General features: G+C 40.9%; 1 protein-coding gene across 1 annotated transcript in view; it reads right to left on the bottom strand.

Moving 5' to 3' along the window:
* Positions 1–23825, bottom strand: part of OVCH1 (ovochymase 1) — a gene marked incomplete at its 3' end in the record, with an annotated part of 37467 nt that extends 13642 nt beyond the window's left edge. The window contains exons 1-17 of the mRNA XM_029285901.1: positions 23717–23825; positions 21659–21768; positions 20888–20985; positions 19420–19592; positions 18510–18605; positions 15522–15673; positions 14562–14754; positions 13119–13245; positions 10985–11118; positions 9466–9606; positions 9101–9231; positions 7967–8060; positions 7459–7587; positions 6134–6202; positions 5148–5328; positions 4430–4502; positions 3280–3475 (exon numbers count right to left, since the gene is read on the bottom strand). Coding sequence (XP_029141734.1) covers positions 3280–3475; positions 4430–4502; positions 5148–5328; positions 6134–6202; positions 7459–7587; positions 7967–8060; positions 9101–9231; positions 9466–9606; positions 10985–11118; positions 13119–13245; positions 14562–14754; positions 15522–15673; positions 18510–18605; positions 19420–19592; positions 20888–20985; positions 21659–21768; positions 23717–23825 — 2206 coding nt within the window. The remainder of the gene's footprint in view (positions 1–3279; positions 3476–4429; positions 4503–5147; positions 5329–6133; positions 6203–7458; positions 7588–7966; positions 8061–9100; positions 9232–9465; positions 9607–10984; positions 11119–13118; positions 13246–14561; positions 14755–15521; positions 15674–18509; positions 18606–19419; positions 19593–20887; positions 20986–21658; positions 21769–23716) is intronic.
* Between the last annotated feature and the right edge of the window lie 363 nt (positions 23826–24188).

Genomic DNA, 24188 nt, shown 5'->3' with positions numbered 1-24188 from the left:
ATTATTAAAAAAAAGAAGAAACTGAAAACCGGATATATCATTGATGCTAAAGCATAGAACAAGTATGGTCAGAGAACCCAAGCGTTCCCCCAATACCCCGTTAGGGGTCTGTGAAATCCAATTTTTGGCCAGATATTGAAAATATTTGCAAACATTTAAAAATGTCACCCTTCTCATTATTAGTTTTTAATCTCTTAAAATACAGTTCTTCATGAAAAATATTTTATCTAATAGGTTTAATATTGCTATTATGAGTCAATAAATATTCTACAAATGTATCAATTTTAATTTTTAATGTGGTAAATATTGATAAGTATAACCCACATAAACAAATCAAAGCTCTTTTGAAGTCTTCTATAATTTTTAAAAGTGGGAATGGATTCTGAGAGACCTAAAAGTTTAAGAAACATTGGCATAAAACTTTAAGACTTGTAGACTTCAACTTCCAGAATCCCCCAGCTAGCATGGCTGGCTGAGGAATTCTGGAAACTTAATTCCAGAAGTCTTAAAATTGCTAAGTTTGGAGACCCCTGGCATAGAACAAGCTGGCTCCCAGTTCCTTCTAGCTTCATATTGCTAATATAATATAGGATCAAGATATGTTGGTGTGCAGAGACTCCTATGCTCACCTTTGGCCTCTGATGCTTAACATCTTTACATTTAAGCATTCTTTTTTCTCATCTACCTGACCATTCACAATACTCCCAAGGACAATTTCCTGGCTACCACAAAGCAGTTTGCTCAGTGTTTAAAACTTATTCATACTATATAGCAGGGGTCCCCAAACTGTGGGCCGCGGCCATGGCCTATTGGCCATCGGGCTGCGTGAATAGTTGGGCAGTGTGCACGTGCGAGCATTGCGGGCATTGTGGCCCAATTCGTGTGGGCATCGCCATGAGTGTCACAGATGTTTGTGGCCCCACTCACATGAGCTTCACCACAGGGGTTGTGGGTGTTCGCGGCCCCACTTGCATGAGCATTGTCACTGGTGTTCGTGGCGCCACTCACGTGAGCATTGCCGCAAGCATCCTGGGCATTCGCAGCCCCACTCGCATGAGTGTTCATGGGCCCACTCGCATGAGCAACGGGTATTCGTGCGCGTGCATGTACGTACATATGCGTTCACCCACCCACAGCTATATAGGAAGATGTTCTGTTTCTAGTGAGGAACATCAAGAGCACCTACCTCAAACCAGCTAGAAAATATTACTAGCAATGAAAAATCCAATCCCATTCATATACTATATTTCAAGTCATAAGAATTCCCAGAATTAACTGTGACTTTTGCAAAATTTATATTCTCTATTTCTATCTCAACATACATTTATTATTTCAGTTTCAGGGCCATCCGATTCCACAGTGACTCTGAGCAACTTACAATTTTAAAAAAATCAAAAGAAAACAACATATATCAAAGAAAATGTTTTCTAGGGAACTGGGACTAGAGCAAAAACTAGATCTAAGAATAGGTTCATTTGATTCTGAATTCCGAAGTGCTACAGAATAAACATTTCTGCATGGGTATAAAAGCCATGTAAATTGATTTGGATGCATTCAAGTTGATATAAATAAACTTTGCTGATTTGATTAAAAGATCTAATTTGGTTCAAAGACTCAACTGATGCATTTTCAAATTGAATTCCCAAATCAAATATTCATACCCTTAATATATATTTACCTAGGATGTGTGCAGTGTGTTCAGTTTGTACATTGATTTCAAAGCGCAGAAACTCTCTTTTTATTAAATGTCACAGTGTGTCCCTCTAAATTAATGGTTCTTAAAACCGACCTTATTATTCCTTTTCCTGCTCCTGAATTATGTCATTACTCCCATTAAAAAAAAACCCTCTTGTTTTACATAAGTATCTTGGTGGCAGCAGCCCTAAACTCACAAACAAGCAATTACAAATTGCTCCATCACCCCCCAGGATATTTCCAAATTACTCCCTTGGATAATTATCCCCAGTTTAAGAATCACTGCTCTAAATGGAGGAGAACAATAAAAGGAGATTGCCACATTTCATATCAGGGTTTGGTGGTAAATCGTAGGTCTCTAAATGCTTTAGTCTGAATTGCTTTAGTTAGATTTTGCAGCAAACTCCCAGACAGAACGTGACTAGATTACTTTAAAAACTAGCTTTTGGGTATTATGGATAATTTGGATCAAAAAGAAATAACACTGATGTTGTATTGTATAACAGCAGCAAGGACATTAGTTGCTCAAAATTGGAAAAAAAAGATATTACCAACTATGGATGATTGGAGACAGAAAGTATCATATTTTGCAGAGATGGCAAAAATATCCGCGTACCTGAAGGATCATTCTCAGGAAAAATTTATCTCAATATGGAGAAGATGGATAGATTATATTCAGAGAAAGTATGAACTGAAAAATTACTATGTAGCTTTTGATTAAAAACTTAGAACAAAATTAGGTATATTATATATTGATATAACTTAAAAAACTTTTTTTCTCTTGTTGTAATTTAATGTTATTTTAGATTCACAGTAATTTTGTACTAGTGTGTAGTAATAATGAGTAGTTTTGATTAATATTGGATGATTGTGCATTTATTTCCTAGATTAGCTTTGGGAAGTCCTGGGGGGGAGGGGGGAAAGGGGTAGGTTGGTATTATAGATTTATATGTATATATATGTATGATTTTCTAAGGAGGTGCCCGGTGATACCCCAACTGCACTGATGGGATGGTTGAGGGAGAAAGGGAGGTAGGAAAGAGTGAGGAAGGAGGAGTGGTGGTAGGATAGGGAGGAGGAAGGTGTAGGCAAGTGAGAGGGTGGTGCAGAAGGGGGACACCGGACACATCCGTGAATGTATTGATTGGTGTTGATTTTTTTTTGGTTGATATTGTGATAAAAGATTTATGTTTTTGTTTTTCAATGAAAAATCAATAAAAATTTATTTAAAAAAACTAAAAAAAAACTAGCCATGAACAAAGCCTGAAATATAAGAATACAGAACAACAGAATTGGAACATACTTTGGATGTCTTCTACTCTAATGCCCTGCTCAAGCAGAAGACCCTGCCTACTACATCATTCCGGACAAACGGCTGTCCAATCTCTTTTTAAAAATCTCCAGTGATGGAGCATCCACAACTTCTGGAGGCAAGCAAATCCATTGATTAATTGTTCTCACTGTCGGGAAAGTTGTTCTTTAGTTCTAGATTGGTTCTATCCTATTTTTGCTAAGATTTAACTAAGGTGGAGAAAGACCCTTAAAAAAGGGTCAGTGGTGTTCGAGGATCAAAATGAACTTAACCTTCTTGGAAACTTGCCCAGCCAGTCACAGTACAAAGCACAAAGGACGGCAACAGCTCCTTGGAACTTGGCAAACATACTGGCCTCACCGCTGCGCTATAGATCAGAGGTGTTTGCAGCTGGACAAGGGCAATATCAGAATCATAACTTGCAACATCAAAGGCTGGTTGCACTGTAATGCTCTTGACTCTTCTCGCCTGCATCAAGAGAAAGCAAGAGAATCAGTAATCAGCCTTTTTCCACTCAGTAGTAGCCATTTAGGAGGAAAAAAGGAGGAGGGGAAATACCAGTTTAGCTACAAATTACATTCTTAGTCAGCATCTCTTTGCAAAATAATCAGCAACTTCCTCTACAGGGCTGTCCCTAATCAATAGATGCTCCTGCAGCAAGAATTGTTTCTATTCTTTTTTTAGGCTGTAGCAAACACTGAATTGAGATAAGAATTGCTGCCAGCACCACTACTATAGTGCTGCCTTTGTCTGATAAGCTATGAACCTCCTTATTTTAGCCCACACTTGATATAAATTAGCCCCCTTTCATCCTTGCTGCAATGTGATTCCTTCTTCCTGCTAGCATCTCCATCTGAGCAAATATACCACACAATTTGCCCATTACTTTCATTAACATTTCCATTCTGCCTTTTTGGAGAGAACTCTTAGAAGTATGTTTTTTATTTACTGCTAGGGTTGTGGACACAAAACCCTTAGCCAGAAAGCTTTTAAACCCAGATTTGTTGCCCAAGCTAGAATTAGTTTCAACCTGGCTTATTTTTCTTCCCCAAAATGGTAAAAATCATGGTTTCTTTATCCAGGACAAACCAAAAAAAAGAAAGTTGATTGCATCAAGGCAGCATTTTTTAAACAAAGCATTGTTTCAAATTGTGCTTTGCTTGTAATCCTTCTTCGATCTCTTCACTCTGCAAGTGGGTATGTTAGATAGAAATGGATCAGACACAGCAGAGATTGCTTAAGGTTTTTTTCAGTTTTCTTTTTTCCTCCCCTCACTAGTTTAAGTAATCTCTCCGTTCTGCAAGAATTTTCTCAGCCATACCTGAAGATGCTGAAGAGGGACTGAACCAAGGACCATGTGGGGATAAAAACAGGTGCTCCACCAGTGAGGAAAAAGAAACATAAAGCTACGTTTGTCTCTACCTGCTCAGCAGCTTCTTTCAGCATTCTGTCATGGTTTCCAGCAACAACAGTCCAATATGATGGATTATTTGTTCTAAAAAAAAAAAGGTGTTCCTTTGCTGTTAAATCATGTTTTTTACATAAATGAAAAATGTTAACAAAATATACTTTAATTTTCAGTTTAACTTATTCGACTTTTTATTTAACATTCCTGCAAAAAAATCATAGGAATGTTTGGGTGAAAGCTGAGATGTCTTCATTATATTCATATCCACTTTGCAGAATAAATTAAATTGCAGAGATGATTCAAAATGTTTCAGGACCCTGCAGGAACTGAAGCATGATAGCAGGGCTATTTTTTTCTCATAGAACACCCAGAACGGAGTTCCGGCACCTTTTTTGGATGGAACCTTGTAGAGTAGGCAAGGCGGGTTGTATAGTGTGTGTGAGTTCTGGCACCTTTTTTTTTTTAGAAAAAAAAGCACTGCATGATAGTATTTTTCCCAGGTCTAAATTCACTCTTACCCAGGGCTTTTTTTTGTCATAGAACACCCAGAACGGAGTTCTTTGGATGGAACCTTGTAGGGTAAGCAAGACGGGTTGTATGACGTGTGTGAGTTCCGGTATCTTTTTTTTTTTTTTTTTACAAAAAAGCACTGCTCTTACCTACTTTATTCCAAATAACCAGCATCTACAAAAGGCTACTTTGCCCAGCTTAACATCTTACATATGTACTTACATCTTTACACAGTGAGCAGCTGTGAGCACCCAAGTCAAGTTGATGATGGCACCTCCACACCTGTAATCACCTAGAAAGTGCAAACTCACATGCCAGGGCCAGCAGTGAGGACAAGCTTCTTCTCCTCCAACGATAAGTGTTGACAGCCTCTGGGGACCAAAGGGGGGAAAACCACACATATCTGCAGCAAGAGGAGGAGGAGAAGAACCAAATGCTAGAAGACATCCAGGAGAGTTCAATAATTCATTGCTTGGCAAGTGAAGTTTCAAGATTTTATAATCATCATTTGTCCTCTCATAGCTCTAGAACATATGTGTATGTTCACATGATAATGTGAACATGCACGCATACGTACATACGCCTCTCTGGTATATATCTTCCTAAAACTATTATTTCTTCTAAAATCCAAAACACATTTTGCATTTAACAACACACATCAGACTTGAAGAATCCATGGTTAGCTACTTTTGTCCATACAAAACTTGGAGCACCTTAGAATTTCTCTAGCAGTGTTTGCCAAATGCAAAAATGAAGCATTTCAAATGTAACCATTACAGCCACTGTACGTTTTATGTTCATAATGGGCAACAATAGAATCCATAAACCTTCAGGCATGAGAGAACAGACAGCTCAAACGGGAATATTTCCAGACAGACCAGTTTTGGTGTTATCTGTCAAAAGATACCGTAAAGTTATTATTTTTCTTAATAGATTCTTTATATGCAAAGAAGACAGCAATAATGATAGGAAGATTCAGCACAGTTAGAAGAGGAAGTGTTACAACCTGGAGTTTTCCCAATCCCCATATCATTTTATGAATGGATTTAGGCAGACTGATGTTACAATAACAGCACTGTCTGGAAGTGCCTAAGTCAAATAAAAGGTAAGACTGCTGGGTTTTAGTAATCCTTCCTTTTTCATATTCAGGTTGTTTTCTAGGAAATCCGAAAGTGGAGCTATTATTAATCCTTGAGGAACTTGCTTACCCAGTGGGATATCTTTGGGCTCAAATGCAGATACAGAAAACAGCCCTGCATATTCCGTTTTAGTTGTTGCTGTAAGAAAGAAAGCTTCAGTTCAGCAAAAAATTATTTCTCAACCATGTGACACAAAAGGGTCAAATCTACACAGTTCAGTATTCATTGCTCCACTCCTAGAACTTATTCCTATTTTTCTGATGCTCTCTTGATTGGAGCACCTGAACACATTTTGTCATCTGAAACAGTTAACCTCTATATCTCATGAGATATATGCATTAATCTTTTACAGGAATGTGGAAATCTAGGTCATCACATGACCTAGAAGTAGGAAGATCCCAAAGTCAACACAGCGGCACAACTCAGAAGAGCCATGGTGGCGCAGTGGTTACAATGCAGTATTGCAGGCTAATTCTGCATTCCACTGCCAGGAGTTCGATCTTGACCCGCTCAAAGTTGACTCAGCCTTCCACTCTTCCGAGGTTGGTAAAATGAGGACCCAGATTGTTGGGGGCAATATGCTGACTCTGTAAACTGCTTAGAGAGGGTGGTAAAGCAATAATAATAATAATAATAATAATAATAATAATAATAATAATAATAATAATAATAATAATAATAATAATAATAGTAAAGTTGGAAGGGACCTTGAAGGTCATCTAGTCCAACCCCCTGCTCAGGCAGGAAACTAAATCGGTATATAAGTCTAAGTACTAATGCTATACACATATATGCCCTTGATCAGACAATGCTCAAGGCCTGCATGTTCCACTCAAAACAAAATTCACTATGTCTTCAGAGAATAGCTTATATTTTCTTGCATCCTAAAAATTTGTCTTTGTCTTTGTACATAGTTTGACCTAAGAGGCTTTTTTTTAAAAAAGGATCATGCTGGATGAAAAAGATAAAAGGTTGAAAATTGACCTATTAAATGCTTATTGCACTCCATAGGACAAGTCAATTTAGAACCTCAGAAACACTTGATAATCCCAAAGCATTCTCTGTTAAGGATCAGAATGGTCCAATTGCAGATGACTCTGAAAGATAATGAGTATTTGACCACAAAAACACTCCTGCCCCAATAGATTACTTCAATTATTTATGTCAATGGTATAAAATTTATAGCCATACTTTTTACCTTTGCCTGGAATTGATACTAAATAGAACCCAATGCCATGAAGAAATTCCACAGCCTGATTTGTACGTTTAGGTGAGGCCCTAAAGTTAGGTGAGCCTCTCTAATTTTTCTTCACTCCCATTGACTCTGGATCAAAAGACATGCGAATCTTTTATTTTAGTGGAAGCAGATGTTGAAGAGAACATTCCCAACTAACCTGAGGAGAAAAAAACAAACTTGGCCTTGAATCCTCTGAAGTTATTTTCTTCATCACTCTCAAAGTGGATCAGCATGATGTTCCCTGGGCTCCACACAGGTGAAGGAATTGAGAAACCACACAGGAGAGCTATAAGGGGAAAATTAGAACACAACTCCTGCCATCAGCAGTGAAGTACTTTTCTACAGGGGCCATATCCCAAATAAGGGAAAAGAGCTCCCTCAGTCTAAATCACCTCAGGAAAGTTGATTCAAGATTTTGGGACAAATGTTTTAAACCAGAGACATTTTGGTTTGGTCTACTATCTCTTGTCCACCACCACTGCCCATTTGCTTGACTTTCTTTCAGAATATAATCCACACCATCTTCAAGAGTAAGTGGACAAGGTCAACGCCACATTGCCTAGGAATTTTGAGAGCTGTAGACCATTGCTGAGACACTAAGTGCACTCTTTCAATTTTTTGTTTCAGACAGCCATTACAATCTACCAAGTCAAACCAGTTATTACCTAGCTGGTGCTCTTCTTCAGTGTCGCCATAAACAACAACAGCATCATAAATGCAATCCTGGCTGTTTTCAACTGCAAAGTCTTCAAACTCCAACTGAAAGGGAAAACATCAGCATTCACTCCCATAGAACATACATAATAGCATTCCCATTCTTATGTCCTCCAGGACTTCCGATGGTATGTTCTAGAAATTGTGGCCCTAGCTCAGACATGTCAAACACAAGGCCCGGGGGCCAGATGCGGCCTGTGAAGTGGTTTCATGTGGCCCGTGAAGCCATTCTGGAAACAGTGAGGGAACGGCCCCCACTGCCTTGGCCCTGGCCCAGGCCAGCCAGGGGCCAATGTACAATTTTGTGGTGGCCATCTATGCTGAAACGCATTCAGTCTTAGCTCCACAAGGTCGTCTAGAAACAGCGAGGAACCAGCCCCTGCCTTGTTGGCCCTGCCCCCTGGGTGCATGCTGGGGAGGTGTCACCCTTTGTGAGGAATGAAGAAATGGACCATGCCTTGGCGCTTGCCCCAGTCCCACCCCCTTCTTCCAGAGACCCTCAGATCTGTCCCACTCCTGCCCAGGCCCCCACAGGCACCCTTGACGTGAACGATGTAGAGCTGGCCATGCCCACCCAGTAGGCCACACCCACTCCATCCATGCCCACCCAGTAGGCTGCACCCACCCTAGCCACACCCATCCGCCCCCCCGAGGGCAACCGCAATGCTGATGCGGCCCTCAATGAAATTGAGTTTGACACCCCTGCCCTAGCTTATCTGAAGGGCATCTAATGAAACAACATGTCTGAAACCATAGCAAAAAAACTCTATCCCAACTGAATCAAGGAGCACAGTAAAGCAAATCAAGACATGATTTTGATTCATGAGACAGGAAATCTTTTCAACTTCTCTTTCTATGTCTGGCAGAAAAAGAATTCAGTAACATCGAATTAAATAATAATCTATTTCCCTTTCTTGACCTCCAAAATCATCAGCTGCCTTACTCTGCCAATGAAGAAGCAATTTTAAGTTCTTTGAGAACACAGATAAGCAAGAGAGTTGCCTCAAGAATGATTTGTGACTGCCTGACATAGGCATTACAAAAAAGTTGGTTGGATTCCAACCTAGGTCATTGCTCCTTATTACCTTGATGACACAGTCCACTGGGGCTTCAATGAGCCAGTGGCATTTTGTGCTGCTGGGATATAAACCAGGGTAATTAGCCGTGTCAATCTTTCCTTCTTCCACCAGCATTGCAACACTGCCACAGCCAGAGCCTACAACATTGGAGCAAGAGAGGCAGCAGCAAATAAGCAAAGATGTTATATGCATCATCTGCACCTTATTAACTGGCAAATCAACATTAAGTTCTTTTTCCACCTCAATACACTTACAATATGCAAATGGAGGCAGAATGTCTACCTGCTTTTTGGAAAATAAGTAGAGAGCAAGAAGCTGCCTGTTCCCCAACTGTCCTCCACAGAGAGGTCCAGAGGCAAAGGTGAAGTTACCTGCTTCAGATGCTGGATGCACAGCACTGAAGGTGAATTCAAAGCCTCTGCCATGAATGCTGCCGTCAGACACAAAGATAACAATGGCTTGGTCAGACTCTATCAGCAAGGGGGAAGGCAAGACATCACCACAGATTTTACCTGTTATGAGAGAACAAAGTCAAGTTGAACCCTGTGGGAGTCACATTCATCCTACTGACCCACCCTTCGTAGCTTTAAGGACTACAAAAAGTACAACTGGTATAGCTCATGGATAGGATTCTTGGGTTCAGATAACTTTTTCCCCAGAGTTCTCTGCTAGGCATCAATTCATCTCTCTGGGAAGATGAACTGTTCTTCCCCTCCATCGAGTTGCAGGGCATGATAGCAGAAGGAGAAAGAGAAAACAGGAGAAGTCAGAAAAAGAAGAAGACAAAAAACTATTCTATCACTGATTGGGTCTACCAGTGCACAGATTTGGTCCTCAACTCAGAGGAATCCTCTGCAAGCTGGCATCATCTAGATCTACTAAGATGATCACTTCCAGAATGCCCAGCTAGTATGGTGCTTAGCTGGAGATGGCAGGCTCTCAAACACATTTCCCAGATTCAATCCTTAAAATTTTCCTTTAGGTCAGAAAAGCCACCAGTTGTCATGGCCCCATCCGATCCCAGTTTGGAGGAGGAGGAGAAGTTGGAACCAGGACCATCTGAAGGAGATGGCATGTCTCCCTGGGAAATGTTTGGAGAGGCCAGAGGCTGAGAATGATGCTGTCCCAAGCCCCTCAAACATCGGGGGAAGTGATCAACCAGACGGGGATCTGCCTGCCCTCATAGACACAGGTGGAGTATCAGCTGCAAACAGGCAGTGGTGTTGAGAGGCAGCAGATCCCCTCTGATGAAGAACAGCTGCCTCCCCCACTAGATCCAAGAGCATGGAGAGTAGAGTGGAGGCAAGCACAAAGGAGGTCTGTGAGGCTGCTCAGGAGAAAGTCGCCCTACCTCTCCTCACAAGGAACACCTGGATTGAGCAGAGGCTGAGGGAGTTAGCCTTTGTCAGGAACAATTGCTTTGCTTTGGCATGCACTTCTCTGGCCTTGGAAAAACCTGTGGAATTTGTCCCTTACTTCTGGATTCTTGCCCTTGCCCTGTGGACCTGGAATCTTGTGTATGACTTACAGAGCTTGCTGTGGGGATTTGCACCTTCTTTGTGAACTTCCTCTCTGCCTTTACAATTTGGCTCTGGTGATTATTGACTTTGTTTGTGGAAATGTAGATGGCTGCCTTCAGGGAAGTTTGGGGTGGAGATTTACCAGCCATTGCAGGGCCATTTGTTGTACAATTAGCACAGCAATACAGGACTCTACCGAAGCCTGCCTCTGCCTAGGCAACCGGGGCCATAACACCAGTCCACAGAGCATCTGCTAATCATAATTAATGTACTGGGCCAAACAGAGAAGTGGCCAACTCAGCCAAGGGCAGTTTCCTAAATCTTAGATTGAAACTTCACAAGGAATCATATGAGAGACCTTCAAACCTACCAATTAATTCCTTCTTGCTTGAATAGAAAGCAACGTAGTCATGGTCACATTCAATCTGATCTTCTACGTCTAGTTTGATAAATTCCACCAGAATGAATTTGTCTTCAGACACAGTTAGGTTCCAAATGCACCAGCTGGAAATAGACAATTTAAAGTATGGCTTGGACAGAAGACATGACATTGCTGAGCACCTGAAGTCAGGAACTGTCATGGACTTCTCAGATGAAAATGCCTTGCACTCTGTCTTCTTCTACCACCTACAAATGTACTCCCAAAGCAACAGAGCAGCAAACTCATCTCCCCCAACTTTTATTTCTTTGCTTGCATACAAAGCGAATGGGCAGATTGAACCACAGAGAGAAAATACGAACATAAAGCAGGGGTCCCCAACCCCTGGGCCATGGCCCATTTGGAACCAGACAGCAGAAGTGGTGGGTGAGCACACATGTGCATGTAGCTGCAGTTGTGTGAGCAGTGGGCAAGCATGCAGTCCATTTGTGCATGCACGCTTGCACATTGCTTGCATGGAACAACACCACTCCTGCCCGCAAAGCCGGAAATTTTGGGGAACACTGACATAAAGGATCTGTAATTGTTGTTTTTGGATCCAGCCTTTTATCTAGAAACCTAAGGCAATATATATAAAGCCCCCTCCTCATAATTCCCTGACCATAGCAAGAGTGTGACTCAGATGACTGAGGTAGACAGACTGGATCACGATCGCCCAGTGAGCTCTCATGGGTAAGAGAGGGGTGGGGTGGACAAGAACTGCTGGTTGGGGAATTCTAGGGGTTGAAGTCCACACCTTTGAAAGTTGCTAAGATTGGAAAACACTTCACTTACATGTTCTTGGCTTCGTAACAGAGTTTTTCTGGAAAATATAAATCCTATATCTCTTAAATTCCTAGCTGAGTGACTTACGGAAAAGTTGGCATAAAAGAGGAATCACAGGTATTGATTCAAAGTGTAACAAAGGGGAATGTAATTTGAGGTCCTGGTCACGTGTACCCTATTATACCTTAAGCTATGCCCCCCCCAGTTCCTCTTCCAAAGTTACCTCCAAATTTTAATCTTTATTCTTGCATTGAACGGAGGGTTAGAATAGATTATCAGCAATACCACACCCAATCCCTTACATTGAACAAGTCTACGATTCCAACAGAATGGGGAAATTATTAAATAGCCAACTATATTTAATTTAATTTGAGCGCAATTCAAATTAAATCTAATCTAATCTAATCTTAGTTTGTTCCTGCCCACTTTTTGGACACCTGATCCTGGAATACAGGCAGTCCTCGAATTACAATTTAGTGACTGTTCAAAGTTACAAGGTAGTGAAAAAAGTGACCTATGACCATTGCAGCATTCCCAGGGTCACGTGATCAAAATTCAGATGCTTGGCAAATGACTCATATTTATGGTGGTTGCAGTGTCCTGGGGTGAATATCTTTTATGACCTGGGAAGCCAGATTCACTTAACAAACCTGTTACTAACTTAACAACTGCAGCAATTCGCTTAACAACAGTGGCAAGAAGGGTCGTAAAATGGGGTAAAATTCATTTAACAACTGTCTTGCTTAACAGCAGAAATGTTGGGCTCAGTTGTGGTTGTAAGACAAGGACTACTTCTACAACTTCTAGGCCAACTCCAAAAACACTGAGGATCTTTGGCGTAACCAATTGCATTATTATAGACTGGCTAGCAAATAATTCAAAACCGTTGAATAAGAAATTAAATTGCTAACAAATAATTTAAATAATTATTGAATAATTAAATAATAATTACATTATTACGGGATTGCTAGCATTTGACTGCTAAGAAGGCATCTATGTACAGATAAGAGATTGCTTCAAGTTCCCTAGGAATCTACAGCCAAACGTACCACCCTTATCTATTTGTCAAAGAAGCAGTGAAGAACTAGAATGGCAAAGCACATTATATTTAATTTATTTCTTTATGGTTAAGATTTACATTCAAAATATTATTTAACTCAGTAACATTTACTGTGCATGTGCGTTTAATATTCTGTTGCATCTGTCAACAAACTCTCCTTTTGTTTCACAAAATCCTGTCACTGCAGCTCATTTAGTAATGGTCCCTCAAGGAAACTCAGTGCCTGTAATAAATACATACCTGTTATCAAGGTAGTTGCCTTCACTCAGGTGAGGGTACCGAACAAGGCCACTTTCACCAAACACCAGCTTTCCATGGGGATTGCACTCTTCTAGGCTGGATGCAGACAGAAAGCTTGGCCCAGGTTCTGAGCCAAAGAAAGCAAAAAGGTACCTGTGAAATATTGTCAGCAACAAGATGTAATGGAATGTGCAGCTGCAGCAGCAGAGGGGGAAGATTTTGCCAACTTGGAACTTTCCCAGGAAACCCAATCAAGAAACTGAGCAATCCTGAGCTGGAGGGGGAGGGAAGGGGAAAGAGGTTCGGGGTAACTACATCTTAGAATCTCTAAGGATATACTATATCTATTACCTTAGAAAGTTATAGAAAGCAAGATTCGGTCTATTAGATCAGTGGTCCCCAACCTTTTGGGCACCAGGGACCGGTTCCGTGGAGAAAGGTTTTTCCATGGATCGGAGGGTGCATGGTTTTGTGTGCTGCCTGCATCCCACGGATGGGACTTTGCTTGTTTGTGCAGACCGGTTGCTGGCATGCCTCGGCCCGGTATTGGTCCACGGACTGGGGGCTGAGGACCCCTATATTAGATGTAAGCAAACAAAGATTGCACTTGACTGGATCTCAGTCTCATCTCTGGGCATGAGCCTAACATCAATGTTGCCAAACTAAAACGATAACTTCCTAAGCTACTAGATATATTCTGAGAGATTCTAGGATGAGGTGTACTTGGTCCTCTCTAAGCTTGGTTTCAAACTCAGAGCACACCAAGGACCCCTCATTTCAACCCTGAGCTACAAATATTCTCCTTATCAGCTTCTAAGGTGTGGTTGCCCTGAACCTCTTTCTCCCTTCTCCCTCCAGTTTTGGCCTGCACAATCTCTTGATCCAGGTCTCCTTCTGGGGAAGTTCTGAGTTGGCAAAATTTCTCCCTCTGTAATGCAGGTGCTCATTCCATCTCAGAAGGTATCTATAAGGCACACAGATTAATATTGGTAGAGTAATACTTTTTCAGAACAAAGCATCGATCTTCCACTTGACTCAGTAATTGTGTATTTTCTGCCACTGACTTACCAAATATCACTTTATATTTTCATTTAGAGGTTGACCATATGAGCACTATGATCACAGGGGAGCAAGGAACTGTACCTTTCTCTCTTCAATTTGGAAAAAATACATGAGAAGCACTCTCCCTTTGAATGCCTAGATATCTAAAAAGAAAGCCACTAAACACCAGTCCCATGCCATCTTCATTAACTCTACTATTTTCTGACTTGGTCACCATAGAGTGTACTAAAGAGTACTAAAGGGAGAACCCTTAGAAATTGAAAGTTTCCAGAGAGAAAAACCACCCCCCGTCCCTCCACATTTTGCTATGGGACAAAAGAATCATGTAATCCTAGAGAAATATCAATGGTGAAAGAAGGATGAGTTCAAAGCAATACTCACTACTGATCATATGTTGAGTAATGAAATCCAGGAGCTCATCCACTTTAGAGAAAATGCCTGGAGAACCTCTACTGCCATTGATCCTCTTGTCTATAAGCCAACCTTTTCCACAGCCAATTCCCCATGAGGTGATGCCTGCCAATGTCCAGATGCCACTGGCTTTTCTACATGCCAGAGGGCCTCCAGAATCACCCTGATATACAACATAACATGAGAAGAACCCTTCCAGATAAGTAATTGGTAGCACAAACCACATTTTTAGAAACATGCCAAGAACATGATGCCCTCTCCACATTATTTATTTTATTGGATGCATTGAATTTAGAGCTTGCCTTCCATTTTGGAACTCAAGGAGGATATACAACATTTCTTCATCCATTTCCCCCTCCCCATATCAATCCTGTGAAGTAGGTTGGGAGATGAAGTCCATATCTCTTAAAATTGCCGATGTTGAGAAACAATGGTATAACCCAAATGTCCTACTTTCTAATCAACACCATTTTAATATTATATTGCCCAATATTGTATTATCTTTAAAGAAAAAAAATCCAGCAAATACACTAAATTCAAATTTGTCTCAACCATAGAGATTAAAATAAGGGTATCACATAAACCAAGGCTGCAAGCATGTTTTGTGCATCTATTCTTCTTTTCTAGCTTTTTAAAAAAAAAAATATGGGAGACAACTGTTTAAGATCCCGGCATTGGACCCTTGTACGTTATGATTCAAATTATCAGATGGGTCAGTATTTTCATTAAGGCAATAAAATTAGAAGTACAATTCCAGCAATTGTTTCACTGTGATTGGTGCATTGCCCTTAATTAGAAAAAAAAATAGAGGATACCATGAGAAACATGAGGTAGAGGGATCCTCCTAACAATGAAAGAATAAAATGTATTTGGGACAGCTTGCAAATTCTTTTTCTGGGGTGCTTTAAACCCTTGTGGTATAGTTTCTACCTTGCACGCATCTCTCCCACCATCTGGAAAACCAGCACACAGCATGGACCTCTGTACTGGAGGCAAATTTAAAGCTTTCAACAGTTCGCTGCAGGTTAGGCTGTCAATGAGGGGGAGTGCCACTTCCTGTAGGACGTTTGACAGGGACCCAGCTGCAAAAGAAAACAACTCTTCAGGATCCAAAAAAGTATTTTCCAAGAAATCTCAGAACAGGAAAGCTCTCTTCATACCCAAGCTAATAGTTTGCATATTCTCACTATCACACTAAAATTTGATTTGGCCTCGGGTTTTTTTTTGTGTTTTTTTTTTTGAGAGCTACTCCAATCATCAGTTTAAAGAAAAGTCCTAATTGCATTGGAGAATTGTATGAAAGCTACTTTACAGTTGATAGAAATCCTAAATTCACTTATCTTTTGGCAAAATTTTGCTACTTAGTGACATCACTTTGCCATGAGAAGGTCACCATTAATGGATAGGATGTCTTTGGTAACCATGCTTACACTCTAAAAATTGTTGAATATTTCATTATGTGCGCTCTCTGAATTTGGTTGTTTTCCTGAAGACATTTGATTACCAAACTAGGTAATATCATCAGTGCTAGTAGGGAAGGGGTTTACTTTTATTTTATATACTAGTGGTTTGCTCTGTTAGTATTGGTGGGATAGTCTTGGAGGTGGTTCTTTGATTGGGCTGTTGTTTACCATTAGCTTGTTTGGTAATTCCTTGATTGGGTAATGTTTGCTTCTTGATCGTTTGTCTAATGTTAATCTTGGTGTTAATCTCTGCTTATCTGAGTTTCAATTGCTGGTGAGGAGGTACTTTGGTCTTTTTGTTTCCTTTTCAGTTTTTTGATTGTCTCTTTTGAATACGTTTCATTATGTATCAAATTTCATTGTTTCATATCTTATTGGATTTTTGGTCAATAACTATAATAAAGTTTTGATTTAATTTGCTCTGATTTGGTTTGTTGATCAATCCACACATTTACACACTGGCTGGGTTCATACAATAAGCCAAATAAAATTAAACAAGTGAAAATATTGTGATGTTGAAACTCCAGACATCTTTGCATTCCAAATGACTTCTTAATATAGCAGTTAAAAACCCAAAGAAACGGTGATAAGGAACATTAATTTTATTTATTCATTCATTTATTGTGACTATACTGTGGCCTACTCGTATACAACTCTGAGTGGGTCACAAAGTTGAGAAGAAGAAAAAGATAACAAGGAGAAGACCTGTCTCACCCAGGTTATAACAGTTTAGCAAAAGATAATAAAGATGGCTCCCTCAACCTCCTGGCCTAATGCCTGGAGCCATCCTAATTTTGTGGGGGTCTGCTGTTCCCTAGGGCAGGTGGTAACATTCAGGCAGTAAACCATCTTTCAGTTTATATTAAAAATATATAGAATAATTTTTAACAAAAATCTTAATATAAAATTTAATGCCCTAAAATAGTCACCCTAATGTAAATTTTAGATTATGATTTTTTTTAATAATGGAAATAATGGCAAATGATAAAAAGAAAATCCCTGTGTTTCAAAATGCTAATTAAGAGTCAGAAAGTTCATGCATCTTAAGGCATTTTATCTACTGTTTGAACACAGATCTATCTCAAGGAACTTTTCCATTAGTCTTGAAGCAGGCAAGCTCCTTAAAAGTGTGCTTTCAACCTTGGCAATTTTGAGATGTGTGGACTTCAAACTCCCAGAATTCCCCAGGCAGTTCCCCAGTTGACTGGGGAGATGAAGTCCAGACATCTCAGAGTTGCCAAGGTTGAAAAACTCTAAAGTGTTTTACAAATCTGCTGATTCTCTCAGTGCAAAATTCTAGGCAAGTTATGCATCCACCTCAAGGAAGGATATGTTAAGATTACCCAGCCAAAATCACTCCATCCTCCTACTTAAAACAGCCAATGCATTCCTAGAACTTTCTTCAGTGTTAAATGTCTAGAGAGCTATAGTTTCCTTTACATCCACTCTGCCTCTTTCAAGCCTTTCTGGGGAAAAATAGATATTTCCTACTTTGTTACTGTAATTGGCAAGGAAACTTCAAAGCTCCAAGCAGCTTTAAGGTTTTTCCTTCAAAGAAGATTAATGACCTCGCTCATAGTGTACTGGCCACAACGGATAAAGGTCATGTGTCATACAGACCAATATCTCTGGAGGGTGCCCAAGTAGCAAGGTTGTTCATGCTCTTCCCAATTACGTTGATGTGCCATACAATCCCTAAAGCACTCATCATTCTAGATGGCTAGATGTTGGGTCACTACCAACTGCTCATATTGAGGAATGGAAATGTAGAGCAGAAGATGCCACAGAACAAAATATGATTGATGGCCTTTCCCCACTTATACTTAAACCTTGGAACAAATCCATAAGCCCAAAATCTCTTTTCCATAGGATCTCACAATGTTGCCTATAACATGTCCCTGGACCTTGTGTGAGTCAGTCTTATGTTGTCCTTCAGCTAACACTGTCCAGGGGTAATTTCAAACTGTGTAAAATGTGTTGGGTCTTGCCTCTATTATCCTAGAGAAGAGGGTAAAACTGGCAACTTTAAGATGTGTGGGCATCAACTTCCAGAATTCCCCTTGCTGGAGAATCCGGGTAGTTGAAGTCCATGCCTATTAAAGTTGCCAAAGTTGGGAGGCCCTGGCTTAGAGAGAAGCCAGATAACCACTGTGACTTCAAACAGAGACATTAGAAGCAGGATGGGGTAGTATTGAGATGGTCAATGCTGATAGAGTTTTATGTGAAGCATTTCAATTATGAGATAATAGGAGAAAGATGGTGAGCCAGTATGGAGGAGAACCTGGGCTTTATAAGGTCCAATACAATGACTCTCAGCAGCTCTAGGCAACAAAGCTAATAATGAGTCCCACTAAGTTTTGTAGTTCTGCAGGTTCATTCTGGAATAATTAAAAAGTAAGTCAATAGCAAACTTCACATGCCACTCTCCTTAGGAAGCTCAGGACAAAATACTCACCCTCAGAAGTTTTGCCCCATCCACTCACAACACAAAGTGTTCCAGCTTCAAATAAATCTTCCTTGTGGGGAAGACAGATAGGCTGTACTTCATAGCCTAAAAGAAGGAATACAGCCAGAAATTTTAAATCAATGTTTTCTTTTGATGAACACCCATAGAGAAGATTTCATTTCTACATTTTTGTGCCCAAAGAATAGCTCAATGATATAGCAATGCTGCATGTAGAAGTTTCCAGATCTTTGCCTCTACAAAGTCTCTTGCTCCTATCCCCATCCTTAACTTCCTTAACTACTTTTGCAAAAAAAATCTTGGCCATACCCGTTCTACTGATGTCATAGGCCAGTGGTGTCGAACCTATGGCATGCATGCCAGAGGTGGCACTCAGAGCCCTCTCTGTCGGCACATGCACCATCGCCCCAGCCCCACCTCCCCCCATGGCCCCCTCCTCACCAGCAGCCACCCCCGGAGGAGAGTTGCCCCCAGGCACGGCCCACACGGAACAGTGCAGCCAAGAACATGGGAGCTGGGCAGCAGGGACATGACTCCGCCCTCATGCCCTGTCACGTGCAGTTGATGCTGCGGGGTGCAGGTGGAAGGTGTGGCTGCCATAGCGCTGCTGGGCCACCTGGGTGATCTGCAGCAGGCCGTAGAGACGGTGGGTGGCCCTGCGAGCAGGGGTGGAGCGGGGGGAGGAGCAGGGGTTGGTGGGGAGCAGAGCAGGGGCTGGCAGGGGTGGCAGGGAGGGGCCGGTTTTGGGGCACTCGGTCTCTAAAAGATTCGCCATCACTGTCATAGGCTCTTCCCAAAGTTGGGAGATTGAGTTACAACCTTCCTCTCTCAAGCATTCCCCATTTTTGGCATACATTCCAACCATTTTCTTTAATAGTGCTTCACTCAAGTCTCTTCTTACCATATTGTACCTGGTGTTTCAAATACAGCAGTGCTATATCTGAATCCATATACCCAAATCTGTTGAAGTCAGGATGGACAACAATTTCAGAGACTGGGACACTCTGTTCTTCTTCATCCACACTGCCAAGATCAAACTCACCAACAGTCACAATCAGATTCTTCACAACATTTCTAAAAAAGGGTGGAAAGAATTATTATTCAGCCAGTTGGCCTTTGCACAAATTATATGTCTAATGTAGTAGAACCAAACTTATGATTCCTTGATTCTTCTACACAGGAGAAAAAAATCCCTAAACTTGCAGAGGTCATACCCAGCAAATTCTATAACAAAAGAGTCAGATTAATGTACTGAAACCTATTAGGAAATTCATTTTTATCATCAGCTCTCATGGACTTACAACAGCCTTTTTCACCTGTTGGGTTTGCAACTCCCAGAATTTCTAGCCAGAATCCCAGAATTCCAAGGCTTCCTTCTTAGAAACTGGAATTCACAACACCCCTGGCAAGCACCCAGACAGAGCCACTTTAATGTGGGAAGCATGCAGTGAAGATAAAAGATGAAGGTTTCCCTGTCCAGTCGTGTCCAACTCTAGGGTGTGGTACTCATCTCAGTTTCTTGGCTGAGGGAGCCAGTATTGACCAAAGACATGTATGGAACGCTATTGCTTTCCCACTGAAATGGTATCTACTTAATATTTGCATGCTTTCAAACTGCTAGATGGGCAGGAGTTGGGGCAAGGAACGGGAGCTCACCCCGTTGGACAGCTCTTGGGTCTCAAACCTGGGCTGTCAGCTTTCCAGCTGACAAGTTCAGTGGGTCTTTAACCACTGGGCCCTCGTGCCCCAAAGCCACAGCATTTTGCGTCAAATGCAATTGCTGTTGGGTAGGCATCCAAGAAATAGACAAGTCACCTTCAATACTTACAGCATTAGTTTGATCTTGCCACACAAGTGGACAAGATGAAACATTCAAGAATGACACAGATTTCAGTGTTATGTGCAATGCTGGTCTTGACATTTTGGAAAGTTAGGATAAATTTCTCATTCTTGTTTATAATTAGATAATTATGGGAGAATCTTTTTGAATGTTTGACATGCTTCTCCCCAGATTTTTTCCCATCTGGATTAAACTATCATTTATGTGATAAGTTGACATCTAACTAATCTACTGTCTCCTGGTTGTTTATGTCTGCTCTCTCTCTCCTCTATTCCTTCCCCAGACTCCTTGGGTTGTCTAGGGAATTTTGGGAACTGAAGTCCATCATCTCAAAGTCGCCAAGGTTAATAAATATTGCACAAACACTTCCTCCCTTCAGCCTTAGTTTACATTTTGGCTGGAGATTCCACAAGCTTTATGCACATGCTACTCCAGAAGCTGCCACCATATCTCAGCAGACAAGTAACCAGGCATCTTCTTCAATTACTTTTGGTTCCTCTCCAAGCAAGTTACATAAAATATGACTTACAGATCGAAATCTATGACGCAGTGAGCTGCAGTGACCACCACATCATCACCAATCAAACTGCCACCGCAGAAATGAGACCGGCCTCGCTTGATGGAGACCTATTAAGTGGAGAGAGGGAGGATGGGAGAAGACAGAAACCAGATGGCTGAAAGAAGAGTTTCGCAAATGTACAGATTTTGATTTAAGTGGTTGCTATAATCCAGCCTGGCCAATTAGAAGTTTGATTAGACAAGGGAGCTGTGAACAGCAGCAAAAGTTTGTCCTTGTATTCTAGGGACATCAGTCAAAGAATTGAAGTTATACAAATGAGTTTGTCTTACCAAGGCGTTATTAAAACTTCACTGGTATTTAATATAAGTACTGGTCAGTGAGTCCTGGACTATAAAACATTTCCCTTCGCCATTCTACTGCACAGCTGGTAGATGCATTTGGAAATTATTAGAGAACTTGCTGAGGGACATCTGCTATTTCTGGTTTAGCTATACAGCTAGACCTCGGTCAACAATTCAGTCACTAAGTGAAACCGCAACTGTGCTTACGCTCTTACTTCAGTTTTCCTTTGCTTTACAGACCTGTGAAAGTCAAAAATGCAAGAATTGGTTCCAAAGTTGTTCTGTCATCACCATCATAGCTGCAAAATGGTCACTGTGTGGACACAATCACTCAACAAGGACCACCTATAAATGCTAATCTTTGTCTGTTTTTTTTTTAAAGATGAACTGCAGTTCCTGGGAATAGCAATAAGCAAACTTAAAAAAAACCCACAGATACCTGCCATGGTTGCCCTCCTGGTACAGACATTCTTCCTCCAATAATTCTTGAAAAGGACCCAAGTTGTAAATCGTCCTCCAGATCCATGAAGCGGAATCCACATTTTCTTCCTTAGGAAGCAGAAAGGAGGGGAATTTGAGGTTTCACTATTCTTGCAGTCTTACATGAAGCCAAACACTGCCTTCCAAGTAATATTTGGATATTTTGCCCTAGCATACACCAATGCCTCTATCTGTGTCCTGGAAGCCCTTGGATTCTGCAGACCACTGGTATAGCATTGGCTTAGCATATACCTGAGGTTTTCAAACCATGATTTATAATTGATTGGGAATTATGATTTGATTGAGAGCTGCCCAAAGTTGGTTGAAAGATGAACAGCTATCTAAATGCTTTAAATTAATAAAGAAATGGTTTATGGGATATGGCTTAAAATCCAGTTGTTGACTTGGAAAAAGAAAGAAAATTTGGTAGTGCTTGAAATATTCTAGTGAGCATCCTGCAGCCCCCCAGGCTTCACTTTGAGACCCAAGGACAAATTTAGCAGTTCTTTGCTGCTTTTTATTTGAATAAATAAATTTCCACAGCAGTAATGAAATGAACGACAAAACTGACCTTTGCTGGCTGCATAAGAAGCAAACATCACATTTTGCAGCTGTACCATTTTGGGGTGAGAATCTGCCCCTTTCTATGGAACATCATCTCCCAGATATTAGGTTGGTCCCAACTCTACTGGGTTTTAATAAGATGACTGAGTCTTTGCTTTTCAGCAAGACTTTGGGGTCTGATGTGTTGCATTTTGCTCTCCTGCAGGGGATGGATGGATATAAGTGGAATCTTCCTTAGTATTTACAGAATGCAGAATAACAGAGTTGGAAGGGACCTTAGAGGTCTTCTATTCCAATGTCCTGCTCAGGCAGGAAACCCTATACCATTTCAGACAAATGGTTATCCAATCTGTTTCCAGTGTTGGAGCATTCACAACTTCTGGAGGCAAATTGTTCCATTGATTAATTGTTCTAACTGTCTCCTTAGTTCCAAGTTGCTTCTCTCCTTGATTAGTTTCCACCCATTGCTTCTTGTCCTGCCTTCAGGTGCCTTGAAGAATAGGTTGACCCCCCCTCTTCTTTGTGGCAGCCCCTGAGATATTGGAACACTGCTATCATGTCTCCCCTCGTCCTTCTCTTCGTTAAACTAGACATACCCAATTCCAGCAAACGTTCTTTATATGTTTTAGCCTCCAGTCCCCTAATCATCTTTGTTGCTCTTCTCTGTACTCTTTCTAGAATCTCAACATCTTTTTTACATCATGGCAACCAAAACTGGATGCTGTATTCCAAGGCATTGTAAAGTGGTATTAACACTTCACGTGATCTTGATTCTATCCCTCTGTTAATGCAGTCCAGGACTGCATTGGCTTTTTTGGCAGCTCCAACACATTTTTGAACATCAGCCATGTCGTTTAATCATTAGTGCATTCAGGTCTCTAAGCCACCCAAAGTCAGTCTTGGATTAGAGCAGCATTGAAGTCTAGTAAATACAGGTAGTCCTTGACTTATGACCACAACTGAGATCTGAATTTCCATTGTTAAGCAAGGCAGTTGTTAAGTGAGTTTGCACCCAATTGTACCACTTTTTTTGTCACAGTTCTTAAGTGAATCACTGCAGTTGTTTTGTGAATCATACAATTGTAAAGTGAATCAAGCTCCCTCCATTGACTTTGCTTGCCAGAAGCCAGCTGGAAAGGTTGCAAATGGCAGTCACATGACCCCCGGGACACCCACAACCATTGTAAATACATGCTGGTTTCCAAGCACTCAAGTTTTCACCATGTTACTGTGGGGATGCCGTAGGGTCGGAAGGGTGGGGACTGGTCATATCTCAGTTATTTTAGTGTTCTTATAACTTCACACGGTCACTAAACAGATGGTTGTAAGATGAGAATTACCTATAGACTTCAACTGCAGTTATGACTTCCATCTTGATTTTTGGGGCACACTCACACCCATGGATGCGCTTGGATAAATAGATATTAAAAGATATTAAGAAGGACAACCTTACCTCTTTCCGTCCTCTCAAAGTCCAGTAGCTTAGAAGGAGCAGAGTTCTCAAACAGCTGTTCATGAGAAGATATCGGTTGCCATTCCTCTGTTCCACTTAACTTGTCCATTTCTGAACTCCAGAAGACTGCAAAAGTAATTTTTTTTGTGGGAAGTCTGGGACCAACTAACTGACAGGGATGGTTTTTAAACAATTTGTACTCTGAGATACTTGAAGTTTTAAGATCACTTCCAAAACTATGACTGTTGCTTCACCAAGGGAGACTACATATTTTTCTGTTCCTCTCTAGGCATTTGTAGGTGCCCCAATTTCTGATATACAATAAATCACCAATGGGCCAGGAATATAGAGTACATTGTGGAAAATTTCTAAAGTTTATGTTTATGTAACACCTAGAAACTTAGATGAAATAACAAGTTATGCTTGAGGCTAGGGCTTAGATTCACAAAATGGTAACATCCTATTCATTTCC

The sequence above is a fragment of the Protobothrops mucrosquamatus genome, unplaced genomic scaffold (assembly GCF_001527695.2).
Source record: "Protobothrops mucrosquamatus isolate PMUCROS unplaced genomic scaffold, P.Mucros_1.0 scaffold2444, whole genome shotgun sequence".
Classification (NCBI taxonomy): Eukaryota; Metazoa; Chordata; class Lepidosauria; order Squamata; family Viperidae; genus Protobothrops; species Protobothrops mucrosquamatus.
Note: the sequence above shows the minus strand (reverse complement) of the source record. Positions and strands in the feature narration are given on the sequence as shown.